General features: G+C 52.3%; 1 protein-coding gene across 1 annotated transcript in view; it reads right to left on the bottom strand.

Moving 5' to 3' along the window:
- Positions 1–991: 991 nt before the first annotated feature.
- The window catches only part of hspa12a (heat shock protein 12A), a 34,748-nt gene continuing 18,239 nt past the window's right edge, over positions 992–17,500 (bottom strand). The window contains exons 6-12 of the mRNA XM_055162692.1: positions 17,240–17,356; positions 10,420–10,594; positions 7,241–7,327; positions 5,746–5,850; positions 4,498–4,756; positions 2,151–2,254; positions 992–1,623 (exon numbers count right to left, since the gene is read on the bottom strand). Coding sequence (XP_055018667.1) covers positions 992–1,623; positions 2,151–2,254; positions 4,498–4,756; positions 5,746–5,850; positions 7,241–7,327; positions 10,420–10,594; positions 17,240–17,356 — 1,479 coding nt within the window. The remainder of the gene's footprint in view (positions 1,624–2,150; positions 2,255–4,497; positions 4,757–5,745; positions 5,851–7,240; positions 7,328–10,419; positions 10,595–17,239; positions 17,357–17,500) is intronic.

Here is a 17,500-nt window from a genome sequence, read left to right as displayed (position 1 = left end):
TAGTCCTGGTTTAGTCCCGGTCTAGTCCTGGTCTAGTCCTGGTTTAGTCTCGGTGTTTGTGTTGTGTACATTTATTCTCTGCTCATGTTTGTGGTTCTGGTTCTTGGGTCTTTCTCTTTCTTCCTGATAATAAAGTCGCTGCGTCTCTGGAGACTCGTCTCTGATTGGTCGACTTGAAGCGTCAGACGTGAAAAGTTCAGCATTTTCAACTTCGGACGCTGACGCCCTGGACGTGTGTCCAGAGTGTCAATGTCAGAACGCTCAAAATACACTGTGACAACACCAGATTCACGCCGCGCTGACGCCTGAAGATGCGTCACAAACGGACCGGAGACGAGCGTCCACATCCACTTTACATATAAACTGGAGGCTCTGACGCTCTGGTGTGAACAGACCTAAAAACTCACAGCTCTGAGTCTGACAGAGTTTGGAGTCTGGAGTGGACTTTAAAAACACAGAGGAGAACAGGATCACCACCTGATGATGTCACAAGGTGGAGCAGAGGAAGTGTTTTAAACTCAGAGGATAAAAACAGAACACAGGAGCTTTATAAATGTTTGTGTAAATGTGTAAACCGCGTCGTCATGGTAACGACTGAGACGACGTCGTTCACAGAGACGCTCGCTCACGTGGAGAGTCACACTCTGAGCAAAGTGCCCCGGGGCAGACGAGCGCCCCCTGCTGGACGTGTGTGTGTTTATGTGTGTTTGTTGCGTTTCTGTCGTGTGTTTTTCTGTTGCGTTTCTGTCGTGTGTTTTTCTGTTGCGTTTATGTCGTGTGTTTTTCTGTTGCGTTTCTGTCGTGTGTTTTTCTGTTGCGTTTATGTCGTGTGTTTTTCTGTTGCGTTTCTGTCGTGTGTTTTTCTGCTGCGTTTATGTCGTGTGTTTTTCTGCTGCGCGGGCGACTCGTGTTCAAACTCCTCTGATGTTATGATCTGATCTTTAATACTTGATCCTGGCGTAGATATTTCCTGGCGGTGGACGTGGGCGTTTTAGTGGCTGAGGAAGTCGATGCTGGCCCTCACGGTTCGCCCGGTGCTCACGTCGACGGCCATGGCTCTGATCTCCGTGTCGCCGAACTGCAGCAGTGTCTGGATCTCCCTGCGGGGGGCGCTGCTCTCGGTGCCGCTCACGTCCAGCTTTAACGTGCCGCACTTCCTGACGCCGGGCTCGCTGATGAAGGCCACGCCTTCCTTCTCGGCGCAGTACACGTGGATGACGATGACCTGCTGGTTGGGTTTGGCGGGCGTGTAGCTGCGTTTGACGGCCTCGCCCAGCGCCACCGACTGGTCGGTGCTGATGAACGTGTCGAACACGTCCGTGCACCAGCGCGTTCCCTCCTTCACCAGCAGCTTCTCCGCCGGGTGTTTCCCCTCCACGAAGCGGTTCAGGACGCCCACGCCGTACGTCAGAGGAGAACGCCGCACTTTAATGACGCTGGGGTCCAGGCCGAACAGCACCGCCCCCTTCAGGATGGTCAGGCCCACGTCGTGCGGGATGATGATCCGACTCCGCCCCTCCAGCATCTCCTGAACCGCCGCCTGGAGCAGAGGAGACTCGGCGAAACCTCCCACCAGGAACAAGAACTTTATATCCGACACCTCAGGCTTCGAGAACAACTCCTCTGGAGAAAAGAGAAGAAGAGAAGAAGAAGAAGAAGAGAAGAAGAGAGGGATGAGTACAGAGAGATGGAGAGTACTACAGAGTACTACAGAGTACTGCAGAGTACTACAGAGTACTACAGAGTACTGTACTGCAGAGTATTACAAAGTACTGCAGAGTACTACAGAGTACTACAGAGTACTACAGAGTACTGCAGAGTATTACAAAGTACTGCAGAGTACTACAGAGTACTACAGAGTACTACAGAGTACTACAGAGTATTACACATTTTCAGAAGAATCTCCATAATCTCCCTCTCTCTCTTCTCTCTCTTTTCTTTTTCTCTCTTTTCTTCATTTTTTGTGTTGAAATTTGAAGTTTGTGACGTCATGAAAAAAATATAAAAATAACAGCAGGAACAGAAAGAGTTTGAACAGTAGTATTTGTAGTATTTGTAGTAGTAGTAGTAGTATTTGTAGTAGTATTTGTAGTATTTGTAGTAGTAGTAGTAGTATTTGTAGTAGTATTTGTAGTATTTGCAGTACTTACGCAGGTGTTGGATGATGTGGTCGATCGTGGGTTTGAACAGAGAGTTCATGGCGTCTGGACTCATCCTCAACATCCCCTGAGACGACCACTTCACAAAGTCCACACTGAGGACGCAAGGACACAAGGAAGCAAGGAGACAAGGAGGCAAGGAAGTAACAAGGAAGGAGACAAGGAGGCAAGGAAGTAAACAAGGAAGGAGACAAGGAGGCAAAGAAGTAGACAAGGAAGGAGACAAGGAGGCAAGGAAGTAACAAGGAAAGAGACAAGGAGGCAAGGAGGCAAGGAAGGAAGGTAGGAGCCAGGAGGCAAGGAAGGAGGCAAGGAAGGAAGGATACAAGGAGGCAAGGAGGCAAGAAAGGAAGGATACAAGGAGGCAAGGAGGCAAGGAAGACAGCAAGGAGGCAAGTAAGGGAGGAAGGAGGGAAGGGAACAAGGAAGGAAGGGAACAAAGGAGGCAAGGAAACAAGAAAGAAAGGGGGCAAAGGAGACAAGGAGGCAAGGAAGGAAGAAGGCAAGGAGACAGGGGGGGGGTTGTTCTCGTCAGATTCAGACTAAAAAAAAAACTTTTTAATAAAAAATGAACCAAAGACTAAACCAGGACTAAACCAGGACTAAACCAGGACTAAACCAGGACTAAACCAGGACTAAACCAGGACTAAACCAGGACTAAACCAGGACTAAACCAGGACTAGATCAGGACTAAACCAAGACGAAACCAGGACTAAACCAGGACTGAACCAGGACTAAACCAGGACTAAACCAGGACTGAACCAAAGACTAGATCAGGTCTGGTCTGTATTGATCCATGAGGAGAATCCAGTTTCAACATAAATCAGTTTAAACTCCACAGAGACAAAAAGAAACAGAAGAAAAGAGAGAGAGAGAGAGAGAGAGAGAGAGAGAGAGAGAGAGAGAGAGAGAGAGAGAGAGAGAGAGAGAGAGAGAGAGAGAGAGAGAGAGAGAGAGAGAGAGAGAGAGAGAGAGAGAGAGAGAGAGAGAGAGAGAGAGAGAGAGAGAGAGAGAGAGAGAGAGAGAGAGAGAGAGAGAGAGAGAGAGAGAGAGGAGAGAGAGAGAGAGAGAGAGAGAGAGAGAGAGAGAGAGAGAGAGAGAGAGAGAGAGAGAGAGAGAGAGAGAGAGAGAGAGAGAGAGAGAGAGAGAGAGAGAGAGAGAGAGAGAGAGAGAGAGAGAGAGAGAGAGAGAGAGAGAGAGAGAGAGAGAGAGAGAGAGAGAGAGAGAGAGAGGAGAGAGAGAGAGAGAGAGAGAGAGAGAGAGAGAGAGAGAGAGAGAGAGAGAGAGAGAGAGAGAGAGAGAGAGAGGAGAGAGAGAGAGAGAGAGAGAGAGAGAGAGAGAGAGAGGGAGAGAGAGAGAGAGAGAGAGAGAGAGAGAGAGAGAGAGAGAGAGAGAGAGAGAGAGAGAGAGAGAGAGAGAGAGAGAGAGAGAGAGAGAGAGAGAGAGAGAGAGAGAGAGAGAGAGAGAGAGAGAGAGAGAGAGAGAGAGAGAGAGAGAGAGAGAGAGAGAGAGAGAGAGAGAGAGAGGAGAGAGAGAGAGAGAGAGAGAGAGAGAGAGAGAGAGAGAGAGAGAGAGAGAGAGAGAGAGAGAGAGAGAGAGAGAGGGATGGAGGGATGAGGTGAGTCTGGTCTCTGAAGGAGCAGAGGAAACATTAAAGAAACATTAGATGGAGAGATGAGGAGAGAGAGAGAAGGATGGAGGGATGAGTGCAGACGGAGGAGTGGTGCAGGGTTATTGACTCCATCGCTCCAAGGCTCCAGTGAAAGACGAGAAGAACAAGAGAAAAAAAGAACGAGATCTCAACCAGGTCTAAACCAGGTCTAAACAGGACTAAACCAGGTCTATCCTGGGACTAAAGCAGGACTACCAAATCTAAACCCGGTCTAAACCTGGTCTGACCCCGGTGTGACTAGATATGACTCGGTGTGACTCAGTGTGACCTGGTGTGACTCGGTGTGACCTGGTGTGACTCGGTGTGACCTGGTGTGACTCGGTGTGACCTGGTGTGACCTGGTGTGTCTCGGTGTGACCTGGTGTGACTCGGTGTGACCTGGTGTGACTCGGTGTGACCTGGTGTGACCTGGTGTGTCTCGGTGTGACCTGGTGTGACTCGGTGTGACCTGGTGTGACTCGGTGTGACGTGGTGTGACTCGGTGTGACCTGGTGTGACTCGGTGTGACCTGGTGTGACCTGGTGTGACCTGGTGTGACTCGGTGTGACTCGGTGTGACCTGGTGTGACCTGGTGTGACTCGGTGTGACCTGGTGTGACTCGGTGTGACTCGTGTGACCTGGTGTGACTCGGTGTGACCTGGTGTGACCTGGTGCGACGGGTCTGACCTGCTCTTGCGCAGCGCGTGCTCGACGCTGTGGCCTCTGTACTTCTTGTAGTAGTCGATGAAGGAGAAGGGCAGGTTGATGTTCAGGGGGTTGGTGCGGTCGGGGGCGGCCGCTCGTTTTCTCGACTCGAAGGCGATCATCAGGTCGACCCACGCGGCCGGACGCTTCACCTTAAACTGATCGATGAAGTCCTGACCGAAGATCCGACACAGGAGCTTCTCAAACTCATAATCGATCCCAATGGAGCCGTACGGACCTCCTGAAAAACACCAGGAACACCGGGAACGTCAGGAACATCCTCTAACATCAGGAACACCAGGAACACCAAGAACATCAGGAACATCATGAACATCAGGAACATCATGAACATCATGAACACCAGGAACGTCAGGAATATCAGGAACATCAAGAACATCAGGAAGATCAGGAACATCAGGAAGAATAGGAACATTAGGAACATCAGGAACAGAAGCATCAGGAACATCAGGAACATGAGGAACATCAGTGTGTTCGCTGTTGTCTAAAACAGTTTCTCCTCGTGTGATAAAATAAATTCAGTTGTGTTATTTTTGATTTAATCCGTGATGAAGATCAATGAGAGGGACACGTCTTCATGACCTGCAGGTGTAACCTCAGGTCAGTGAACTTTGAGACACTCTTTGGTTCTAGTTTTGTCTTGTTTTGATGTCCACGTGGAGATGTGACGCTGGGGCTCGTGGTGTTTCCTGTTTGTTTATTTGAGTTTTACCTGAAAAACTAAAGAAACGTGACAAATGTTGAACCGAGTGAAACAGAAGCTCATGAAAAACACTCAGAACATCATCAGGAACAGAGAGTCCAGAACATCAGCAGGAACAGAGTCCAGAACATCAGCAGGAACAGAGAGTCCAGAACATCAGCAGGAACAGAGAGTCCAGAACATCAGCAGGAACAGAGTCCAGAACATCAGCAGGAACAGAGTCCAGAACATCAGCAGGAACAGAGAGTCCAGAACATCAGCAGGAACAGAGTCCAGAACATCAGCAGGAACAGAGTCCAGAACATCAGCAGGAACAGAGTCCAGAACATCAGCAGGAACAGAGAGTCCAGAACATCAGCAGGAACAGAGTCCAGAACATCAGCAGGAACAGAGTCCATGTTCTACCAAAACATGTTCTACCAAAATATGAACGAACAGGTACAACACTGGTGACAGGTGAGCAACAGGTGTGTGACGGGTGAGTGACAGGTAAGTGACAGGTGTTTTACCTGAGGCCTTGTACAGTTCCTTCAGGTGACCTTCAGGGAGTCGGATCTGATGAACAGTGAGGTCCACGGTTCCTCCTCCACAGTCCACAACCACGTACCTGTCTCCTACACACAACACACAACACACACACAGTTACACACAAACACACAACACACACACACAGTTACACACAAACACACAACACACACACACAGTTACACACAAACACACAACACACACACAGTTACACACAAACACACACACACACACAGTTACACACAACACACACACACACACACAACACACACACAGTTACACACAAACACACACACACACACACACACACACAGTTTACACACAAACACACAACACACACACAGTTACACACACACACACACAACACACACACACACACACACAGTTACACACAAACACACAACACACACACAGTTACACACAAACACACAACACACACACAGTTACACACAAACACACACACACACACACACACACAACACACACACACACACACACAGTTACACACAAACACAACAACACACACACAGTTACACACAAACACAACACACACACAGTTACACACAAACACAACACACACACACACAGTTACACACAAACACAACAACACAAACCTGAACAAATATAAAAATGTTGGGGTAAAAAACAGAATCTAAAGTTTTGCAGATTTTGTTTTCAAATTCACACCAAAGAGAAACAAGAAGGAGCAGCCGAAGCAAAAGCAGAGAGCGGAAAGAGAACTGGGACTAAACCCGGACTAAACCCGGACTAAACCCGGACTAAACCTGGACTAAACCCGGACTAAACCCGGACTAAACCCGGAATAAACCTGGACTAAACTCGGACTAAACCCGGAATAAACCCGGACTAAACCCGGACTAAACCCGGACTAAACCCGGACTAAACTCGGACTAAACCCGGACTAAACCCGGACTAAACTTGGACTAAACCCGGACTAAACCCGGACTAAACTCGGACTAAACCCGGACTAAACCCGGACTAAACTCGGACTAAACCCGGACTAAACCCGGACTAAACCCGGACTAAACCCGGACTAAACCCGGACTAAACCCGGACTAAACTTGGACTAAACCCGGACTAAACCCGGACTAAACTCGGACTAAACCCGGACTAAACCGGACTAAACCCGGACTAAACCCGGACTAAACCCGGACTAAACCCGGACTAAACCCGGACTAAACTTGGACTAAACCCGGACTAAACCCGGACTAAACCCGGACTAAACTCGGACTAAACCCGGACTAAACCCGGACTAAACCCGGACTAAACCCGGACTAAACCCGGACTAAACCTGGACTTGTCTTGTAGAGGAGCAGAGTCTCAGGTCTAACCCCGCTCCAGGTGAAAGTTTACTCCTGCTCTGGTCCCTAAATCTAGTCCTGGTTTAGTCCTGGTCCTGGTTTAGTCCTGGATTGGTCCTGGTTTAGTCCCGGTTTAGTCCCGGTCTTGGGTCAGTACCTTCCTGGAGCTCGGACCACAGTTCTCCGATCACATTTTCCACCAGAAACGTCCGACTCTGTCTGTTCTTCCGAACGCTCTCCTTCGCTGGACGAGAAGAGAGAGAGAAGAGAGAGAGAGGTTAGAAGACAGAGAGAGAGAGAGAGAGAGAGAGAGAGAGAGAGAGAGAGAGAGAGAGAGAGGGGTTAAATGAGGAAAAAGAGGAGAGGAAGTGAGTCGACAGGAGACAGAAGAGAGAGATGAAAAGAAAGAAATGAGGAATAAAGAAAAAGGAATACAGAGCGATGGACAGAGCGGTGAGGTCAACAACAGAGAGAGAGAGAGAGAGAGTGAAGCTGAAGCACAGCATGTGGGGTGAGTGTGAGGGCACAGGTCAGAGGTCACACAGAGGTCACACAGAGGTCACACAGAGGTCAGAGGTGAAGGGTCATGCTGTGTGTGTTTGAGATTTACCTGGAGACACTTCACAGAACGAGAGAGAGAGAAAAACGCCACAGTTACAAAACAAACTTTAAGACTGAAACCAAATCCTGTTTTTACAGTCGAACCCACAGAGACACGAGTGTCCCCAGAGTGTCCCCAGAGTGACACGAGAGTGTCCCCAGAGTGTCCCCAGAGTGTCCCCAGAGTGACACGAGAGTGTCCCCAGAGTGTCCCCAGAGTGACACGAGAGTGTCCCCAGAGTGTCCCCAGAGTGTCCCCAGAGTGTCCCCAGAGTGTCCCTAGAGTAACATGAGAGTGTCCCCAGAGTGTCCCCGGAGTGTCCCGAGAGTGACACGAGAGTGTCCCCAGAGTGACACGAGAGTGTCCCGAGTGTCCCCAGAGTGACACGAGAGTGTCCCCAGAGTGTCCCGAGAGTATCCCCATAGTGTCCCGAGAGTGACACAAGAGTGTCCCCAGAGTGTCCAGAGAGTGTCCCCAGAGTGTCCCGAGAGTGACACGAGAGTGTCCCGAGAGTGTCCCAAGAGTGACACAAGAGTGTCCCGAGAGTGTGACACAAGAGTGTCCCGAGAGTGACAGGAGTGTCCTGAGAGTGTCCCGAGAGTGTCCTGAGAGTGTCCCGAGAGTGACAGGAGTGTCCTGAGAGTGTCCCGAGAGTGACAGGAGTGTCCTGAGAGTGTCCCGAGAGTGTCCCGAGTGTGTCCTGAGAGTGTCCAGAGTGTGTCCCGAGAGTGTCCCAAGAGTGACCCGAGAGTGTCCCGAGAGTGTCCCGAGTGTGTCCTGAGAGTGTCCCGAGTGTGTCCCGAGAGTGTCCCAAGAGTGTCCCGAGAGTGTCCCGAGAGTGTCCCAAGAGTGTCCCGAGAGTGACAGGAGTGTCCAGAGAGTGTCCCGAGAGTGACACGAGAGTGTCCCGAGAGTGTCCAGAGAGTGTCCTGAGAGTGACACGAATGTCCCGAGAGTGACATGAGAGTGTCCCGAGAGTGTCCAGAGAGTGTCCTGAGAGTGACACGAATGTCCTGAGAGTGACATGAGAGTGTCCCGAGAGTGTCCTGACAGTGTCCTGAGTGTGTCCCGAGTGTGACACGAGAGTGTCCCGAGTGTGACGCGACTGTCCCGAGAGTGTCCCGAGAGTGTCCCCAGTGTGACAGGAGTGTCCCGAGTGTGACAGGAGTGTCCAAGTGTGACAGGAGTGTCCAAGTGTGACAGGAGTGTCCCGAGTGTGACAGGAGTGTCCAGAGTGTGACAGGACTGTCTCGAGTGTGACAGCACTGTTCCGAGTGTGACGCGAGTGTCCCGAGAGTGTCCCGAGTGTGACGCAAGTGTCCCGAGTGTGACAGGAGTGTCCCGAGTGTGACAGGAGTGTCCCGAGAGTGACGCGAGTGTCCCGAGTGTGACAGGAGTGTCCTGAGTGTGACGACATCAGAGTTCAGGTGTAAATGAAGCTCACTGAGGTCAGCAGTCTCATCTCGTTTCAGTTCCTTATTTGGATTCTGACCTCGAGTGTCACAGAACTCAAACAGCCAATCAGGAGTGAGTCTGTTGAAGGTAACGCCCCCTCCCCCCCGCACCGCTGCTTTAACAGGGACGCTTAGCAATGCTGTCAATCAAACCTGTTGCTAAGGGTAGTGGGAGGGGCTTTGGGGAAAGGAGGCGTCTGATTGGTCTGTTATTAAAGTTCAGATCTGGATTTGGGACAAAATATTTCTGCTGAGTCAAGGTGAAGATGGAGAGTGACAGGCTCTTCACCTGTCGGTCTGTGGTGCTGGTGTGGTAGATGTTGGTGTTGGTGTAGATGTTGGTGTTGGTGTTGGTGTAGATGTTGGTGTAGATGTTGGTGTTGGTGTAGATGTTGTGTAGATGTTGGTGTTGGTGTAGATGTTGGTGTAGATGTTGGTGTAGATGTTGGTGTTGGTGTAGATGTTGGTGTAGATGTTGGTGTAGATGTTGGTGTTGGTGTTGGTGTAGATGTTGGTGTAGATGTTGGTGTAGATGTTGGTGTAGATGTTGGTGTTGGTGTAGATGTTGGTGTTGGTGTAGATGTTGGTGTTGGTGTAGATGTTGGTGTAGATGTTGGTGTAGATGTTGGTGTTGGTGTAGATGTTGGTGTAGATGTTGGTGTTGGTGTGTTGGTGTAGATGTTGGTGTAGATGTTGGTGTTGTGTAGATGTTGGTGTTGGTGTAGATGTTGGTGTAGATGTTGGTGTAGATGTTGGTGTAGATGTTGGTGTAGATGTTGGTGTTGGTGTAGATGTTGGTGTTGGTGTAGATGTTGGTGTAGATGTTGGTGTAGATGTTGGTGTAGATGTTGGTGTAGATGTTGGTGTTGGTGTAGATGTTGGTGTAGATGTTGGTGTTGGTGTAGATGTTGGTGTTGGTGTGATGGTGTAGATGTTGGTGTAGATGTTGTGTTGGTTGTAGATGTTGGTGTAGATGTTGGTGTGTGTGGTGTAGATGTTGTTGGTGTAGATGTTGGTGTAGATGTTGGTGTTAGATGTTGGTGTTGGTGTAGATGTTGGTGTTGGTGTAGATGTTGGTGTAGATGTTGGTGTAGATGTTGGTGTAGATGTTGGTGTGTTGGTGTAGATGTTGGTGTTGGTGTAGATGTTGGTGTAGATGTTGGTGTAGATGTTGGTGTTGGTTGTAGATGTTGGTGTTGGTAGTGTTGGTGTTGTTGTGTTTGGTGTTTGTTGTGATGTTGGTGTAGATGTTGGTGTAGATGTTGGTGTTGGTGTGAGTACCTTGTGCCATGGTGGTGCCCAGGTTCTCGGTGGGGCTCAGGCCGTTCTGGGCGCTCTTCTGCCCGCTCAGGTCGACCATCTGATGAAGACGAAGTTTCCTGCAGTAAATCGACGCCGCCTCAGGCTCCAGAGCGATGATCAACTGCTCCGGGTTCTCACGACTCACCAGACCAGACTGAAGGACAGAAGAGAAGAAGAAGAAGAAGAAAGAGTGAGAGAACAGACCAGACTGAAGGAGAGGAGATGAGAAAAGAAGAGAGAAGTGAAATATTGGACTGAAGAGAGAGAAAAGAGGAGGAGAGGAGTGAGACACCAGACCCGAGTGAAGGAAAGAGAGGAGAGAGAGAAGAAGAGAGGAGTGAGAGAACAGAACCAACTGAAAGAGAGAAAAGAGGGTGAAAAAGATGAGAGGAGAGGAGTAAAAGACCGGACTCGACTGAAGGAGAGCGAGAGAAAGAGAAGAGAGAGAGGAAGAGAGAGAAAGAAGAAGAGGAGTGAGAGAACAGACTGAGGAGAGAAAGACAGACGTGAGAGAAGAGAGGACTAAAGAAAGAGTGACACAAAGAGGAAGAGAGAGGGTTAAGAGAGAGAGACTAGAGAAAGACAGAGAAATAGACAGAAGGAGAGATAGATGAGAGATGGAGAGATAGATAGATGGATGGATAGATGGATGGATGGATAAATAGATAGATAGATAAATAAATAGATGGAGAGATGGATGGATGGATGGATAAATAGATAGATAGATAGATAGATGGATGGATGGATGGAGAGATAGAAGGATAGATGGATAGAGAGAGAGAGAGACTCAGGTCCAAACTGAGCAGAGTCACATCGACCAAAACGAAGAAACAGAAACAGAAACAGAAACAGAATCCTGAGACTTTTTATTTAGTTTTTAATATTTCTGTCAGAGTTCAGTCTTTCCTCTCGTCTTTTTCTGTGAACGTTTTATTTTATTTTATTTTATATTTTTAATAAAAACAGATTTGACCCAAAGACGTCGTTTAAAAACTGAAGAAGAGATGAAGGTTTAAACTGTAACAGAAGAAGAAGAAGAAGCAGAAGAAGAAGAAGAAGAGTGTCATGTTCTGAGCTTCATCTCCTCCTCATCTCTCTCTCCTCTTCATCCCTCTCTCCTCCTCATCCCTCTCTCCTCCTTCATCCCTCTCTCCTCCTCATCCCTCTCTCCTCCTCTCCTCTTCCTCCTCATCTCTCTCTCCTCATCCCTCTCCTCATCCCTCTCCTCATCTCTCTCTCCTCCTCTCCTCTCTCCTCTCTCATCTATCATCCCTCTCTCCTCCTCATCTCTCTCTCCTCTTCATCCCTCTCTCCTCATCATCTCCTCCTCTCCTCCTCATCCCTCTCTCCTCATCATCCCTCTCTCCTCCTCATCCCTCTCTCCTCTTCATCCCTCTCTCCTCCTCATCCCTCTCTCCTCCTCATCCCTCTCTCCTCCTCATCCCTCTCTCCTCCTCATCCCTCTCTCCTCTTCATCCCTCTCTCCTCCTCATCTCTCATCCTCTCTCCTCCTCTCTCTCCTCCTCATCCCTCTCTCCTCCTCATCCCTCTCTCCTCATCATCCCTCTCTCCTCTTCATCCCTCTCTCCTCCTCATCCCTCTCTCCTCTTCATCCCTTTCTCCTCTTCATCCCTCCTTCATCCTTCCTTCTGCTTCTCCTCCTCCTTCATCTCTCTCTCTCTGCAGACTCCACACCATCATGTCCTCTTCCTCCTCCTCCTCTTCATCCCTCTCTCCTCTCATCTGTCTCTTCTTTCACTCCTTCTCTCTCCTCTCCTCATCCCTCTCTCCTCTTTCTCTCGCTCCTCTCTTCTACTAAACACTCCCCCTTTTCCTGCCCGTAATCCCCCCTTTCTCTCTCTCCTCTTCATCAGTCTCTCCTCTTTCTTTCTTTCTTTCTTTTCATTTCATCCCTCTCTCTCTTACCCCTCCTTTTCACTCCTGTCCTCTCCTCCTCCTCCGCTCCATCTCTCCTTCATCTCTCTCTCTCTCACTCCTCCTCTCCTTTATGCACATTTCCTCGTGTGTGTCAGGTCCCTCCTCATGTGTGTCAGGTCCCTCTGGTGTGTGTCAGGTCCCTCCACGTGTGTGTCAGGTCCCTCAGGTGTGGTCAGGTGGTCAGGTCCCTGGTGTGTGTCAGGTCCTTGGTGTGTGTCAGGTCCCTGGTGTGTGTCAGGTCCTCTGGTGTGTGTCAGGTCCTCTCAGGTGGTGTGTGTGTGTCAGGTCCCTCTGGTGTGTGTGTCAGGTCCCTCTGGTGTGTGTCAGGTCCCTCTGGTGTGTGTCAGGTCCCTCTGGTGTGTGTCAGGTCCCTCTGTGTGTCAGGTCCCTGTGTGTGTCAGGTCCTCTCTCTGGTGTGTGTCAGGTCCCTCCTTGTGTGTCAGTGTCCCTCTGTGTCAGGTCCCTCTGGTGTGTGTCAGGTCCCTCTGGTGTGTGTCAGGTCCCTCTGGTGTGTGTCAGGTCCCTCCTCGTGTGTGTCAGGTCCCTCAGGTGTGTGTCAGGTCCCTCTGGTGTGTGTCAGGTCCCTCAGGTCCCTCCTCGTGTGTGTCAGGTCCCTCTGGTGTGTGTCAGGTCCCTCCCGTGTGTGTCCCTCTGTGTGTGGTCAGGTCCCTCTGGTGTGTGTCAGGTCCTCTGTGTGTCAGGTCCCTCAGTGTGTGTCAGGTCCTCGGTGTGTGTGTCAGGTCCCTCTGGATGTGTGTCAGGTGGTCCCTCTGGTGTGTTGTCAGGTCCCTCTGTGTGTGTCAGGGTCCCTTGTGGTGTTCAGGTCCCTCCTGTGTGTGTCAGGTCCCTCTGGTGTGTGTCAGGTCCCTCGGTGTGTGTCAGGTCCCTCTGGTGTGTGTCAGGTCCCTCTGGTGTGTGTCAGGTCCCTCTGGTGTGTGTCAGGTCCCTCAGGTGTGTGTCAGGTCCCTCTGGTGTGTGTCTGGTGTGTGTCAGGTCCCTCTGGTGTGTGTCAGGTCCCTCCGGTGTGTGTCAGGTCCCTCTGGTGTGTGTCAGGTCCCTCCGGTGTGTGTCAGGTCCCTCTGGTGTGTGTCAGGTCCTCCTCGGTGGTGTGTGTCAGGTCCCTCTGGTGTGTGTCAGGTCCCTCTGGTGTGTGTCAGGTCCTCAGGTCCTCTGGTGTGTGTCAGGTCCCTCCGGTGTGTGTCAGGTCCCTCTGGTGTGTGTCAGGTCCCTCCTGTGTGTCGGTGTGTGTCAGGTGTGTCAGGTCCTCTGGTGTTGCAGGTCCTCTGGTGTGTGTCAGGTCCCTCTGTGTGTGTCAGGTCCCTCTGTCAGGTCCCTCTGTGTGTGTCAGGTCCCTCTGGTGTGTGTCAGGTCCCTCTGGTGGTGTGTGTGTCAGGTCCCTCTGGTGTGTCAGTCAGGTCCCTCTGTGTGTGTCAGGTCCCTCAGGTGTGTGTCAGGTCCCTCTGGTGTGTGTCAGGTCCCTCTGGTGTGTGTCAGGTCCCTCCGTGTGTGTGTCAGGTCCCCTCTGGTGTGTGTCAGGTCCCTCAGGTCCTCGTGTGTGTGTCAGGTCTCCTCTGGTGTGTGTGTCAGGTCCCTCCTCGTGTGTGTCAGGTCCCTCTGGTGTGTGTCAGGTCCCTCTGGTGTGTGTCTGTGTGTTCAGGTCCCTCTGTGTGTGTGTCAGGTCCCTCTGGTGTGTGTCAGGTCCCTCAGGTCCCTCCGTGTGTGTCAGTCAGGTCCCTCTGGTGTGTGTCAGGTCCCTCTGGTGTGTGTCAGGTCCCTCTGGTGTGTCAGTCTGGTGTGTGTGTCAGGTCCCTCTGGTGTGTGTCAGGTCCCTCCGGTGTGTGTCAGGTCCCTGTGTGTCAGGTCCCTCTGGTGTGTGTCAGGTCCCTCTGGTGTGTCAGGTGTGTGTCAGGTCCCTCGGTGTGTGTGTCAGGTCCCTCTGTGTGTGTCAGGTCCCTCCGGCTAGGTCCCTCCCTTGTGTGTGTCAGGTCCCTCTGGTGTGTGTCAGGTCCCTCTGTCCCTCCGGTGTGTGTCAGGTCCCTCTGGTGTGTGTCAGGTCCCTCCTCGGTGTGTGTCAGGTCCCTCTGGTGTGTGTCAGGTCCCTCCGGTGTGTGTCAGGTCCCTCTGGTGTGTGTCAGTCAGGTCCCTCTGGTGTGTGTCAGGTCCCTCTGGTGTGTGTCAGGTCCCTCCTCGTGTGTGTCAGGTCCCTCTGGTGTGTGTCAGGTCCCTCCTGTGTGTGTGTCAGGTCCCTCCGGTGTGTGTCAGGTCCCTCTGGTGTGTGTCAGGTCCCTCTGGTGTGTGTCAGGTCCCTCTGGTGTGTGTCAGGTCCCTCTGGTGTGTGTCAGGTCCCTCCTCGTGTGTGTCAGGTCCCTCCTCGTGTGTGTCAGGTCCCTCTGGTGTGTGTCAGGTCCCTCCTGTGTGTGTCAGGTCCCTCTGGTGTGTGTCAGGTCCCTCTGGTGTGTGTCAGGTCCCTCCGGTGTGTGTCAGGTCCCTCTGGTGTGTGTCAGGTGTGTGTCAGGTCCCTCTGGTGTGTGTCAGGTCCCTCTGGTGTGTGTCAGGTCCCTCTGGTGTGTGTCTGGTGTGTGTCAGGTCCCTCTGGTGTGTGTCAGGTCCCTCCTGGTGTGTGTCAGGTCCCTCTGGTGTGTGTCAGGTCCCTCCTCGTGTGTGTCAGGTCCCTCCTCGTGTGTGTCAGGTCCCTCTGGTGTGTGTCAGGTCCCTCTGGTGTGTGTCAGGTCCCTCTGGTGTGTGTCAGGTCCCTCTGGTGTGTGTCAGGTCCCTCTGGTGTGTGTCAGGTGTGTGTGTCAGGTCCCTCTGGTGTGTGTCAGGTCCCTCTGGTGTGTGTCAGGTGTGTGTCAGGTCCCTCTCTGTGTGTGGTGTGTGTCAGGTCCCTCTGGTGTGTGTGTCAGGTCCCTCCGGTGGTGTGTCAGGTCCCTCTGGTGTGTGTCAGGTCCCTCTTGTGTGTGTCAGGTCAGGTCCCTCAGGTGTGTGTCAGGTCCCTCTGGTGTGTGTCAGGTCTGTGTCAGGTCCCTCTGGTGTGTGTCAGGTCCCTCTGGTGTGTGGTGTGTGTCAGGTCCCTCTGGTGTGTGTCAGGTCCCTCCAGGTGTGTGTCAGGTCCCTCTGTGTGTGTGTGTGTGTGTGGTCCCTCTGGTGTGTGTGTCAGGTCCCTCCTCGGTGTGTGTCAGGTCCCTCCTGGTGTGTGTCAGGTCCCTCTGGTGTGTGTCAGGTCCCTCTGGTGTGTGTCAGGTCCCTCCTCAGTGTGTGTGTCAGGTCCCTCTGGTGTGTGTCAGGTCCCTCTCGTGTGTGTCAGGTCCCTCTGGTGTGTCAGGTCCCCTCCGGTGTGTGTCAGGTCCCTCTGGTGTGTGTGTCAGGTCCCTCTGGTGTGTTCAGGTCCCTCTGGTGTGTGTCAGGTCAGTCCCTCTGGTGTGTGTCAGGTCCCTCTGGTGTGTCAGGTCCCTCCTCGTGTGTGTGTCAGGTCCCTCTGGTGTGTGTCAGGTCCCTCTGGTGTGTCCCTCTGTGTGTGTCAGGTCCCTCTGGTGTGTGTCAGGTCCCTCTGGTGTGTGTCAGGTCCCTCTGGTGTGTGTCAGGTCCCTCCCGTGTGTGTCAGGTCCCTCTGGTGTGTCAGGTCCCTCTGTGTCAGGTCCCTCTGGTGTGTGTCAGGTCCCTCTGGTGTGTCAGGTGTGTCAGGTCCCTCTTGTGTGTCAGGTCCCTCTGGTGTGTCAGGTCCTCTGGTGTGTGTCAGGTCCCTCTGGTGTGTGTCAGGTCCCTCCGGTGGTGTGTCAGGTCCCTCTGTGTGTCAGTGTCAGGTCCCTCAGGTCCCTCTGTGTGTGGTCAGGTCCCCCTCTGGTGTGTGTCAGGTCCCTCCTGGTGTGTTGTCAGGTCCCTCTGGTGTCAGTGGTGTCAGGTCCCTCTGGTGTGTCAGGTCCCTCCGGTGTGTGTCAGGTCCCTCCGGTGTGTGTCAGGTCCCTCTGGTGTGTGTCAGGTCCCTCCTCGTGTGTGTCAGGTCCCTCCGGTGTGTGTCAGGTCCCTCTGGTGTGTCAGGTCCCTCCAGGTCGTGTGTGTCAGGTCCCTCTGGTGTGTGTCAGTGTCAGGTCCCTCCTGGTGTGTGTCAGGTCCCTCGGTGTGTGTCAGGTCCCTCTGGTGTGTGTCAGGTGTGTGTGTCAGGTCCCTCTGGTGTGTGTTCAGGTCCCTCCGGTGGTGTGTCAGGTCCCTCTGGTGTGTGTGTCAGGTCCCTCCTCGTGTGTGTCAGGTCCCTCTGGTGTGTGTCAGGTCCCTCTGGTGTGTGTCAGGTCCCTCTGGTGTGTGTCAGGTCCCTCCGGTGTGTGTCAGGTCCCCTCTGGTGTGTGTCAGGTCCCTCTGGTGTGTGTCAGTCAGGTCCCTCTGGTGTGTGTCAGGTCCCTCTGGTGTGTGTCTGGTGTGTGTCAGGTCCCTCTGGTGTGTGTCAGGTCCCTCCGGTGTGTGTCAGGTCCCTCTGGTGTGTGTCAGGTCCCTCCTCGGTGTGTGTCAGGTCCCTCTGGTGTGTGTCAGGTCCCTCTGGTGTGTGTCAGGTCCCTCTGGTGTGTGTCAGGTCCCTCTGGTGTGTGTCAGGTCCCAGGTCCCTCTGGTGTGTGTCAGGTCCCTCCAGGTGTGTGTGTGTCAGGTCCCTCAGGTGTGTGTCAGGTGTGTGTCAGGTCCTCTGGTGTGTGTCAGTCCAGGTCCCTCCGGTGGTGTGTCAGGTCCCTCTGGTGTGTCAGGTCCCTTCTGGTGTGTGTCAGGTCCCTCAGGTGTGTGTCAGGTCCCTCAGGTGTGTGTCAGGTCCCTCTGGTGTGTGTCAGGTCCCTCCGGTGTGTGTCAGGTCCCTCTGGTGTGTGTCAGGTCCCTCTTGTACCTTGTAGGCTGCTTCTCTCATGAATTGTTTGGCGGGCATCTTCCAAATCGCCGGCACCGTGATCACCCATCGCACGTCGTTGTTGTCGAAGTCTCCTCCGGTTTGGTCGCTCAGCTCCTGAAAACCAAACGAACGTCAAACCAGCACAAACATTTACATTTACACTTGAACACGACGTCTGCGAGTCCAGAGACGAAGAAACACGTCCAGATCAAACACGCTTCTCCTGACCACGAGTGCGACGCGTTCATGATTCATCGA

Source organism: Boleophthalmus pectinirostris, unplaced genomic scaffold, assembly GCF_026225935.1.
Source record: "Boleophthalmus pectinirostris isolate CB_2022bp ecotype Guang Dong unplaced genomic scaffold, ASM2622593v1 HiC_scaffold_5, whole genome shotgun sequence".
Taxonomy (NCBI): Eukaryota; Metazoa; Chordata; class Actinopteri; order Gobiiformes; family Gobiidae; genus Boleophthalmus; species Boleophthalmus pectinirostris.
This window is presented reverse-complemented; position numbering and strand designations above follow the sequence as displayed.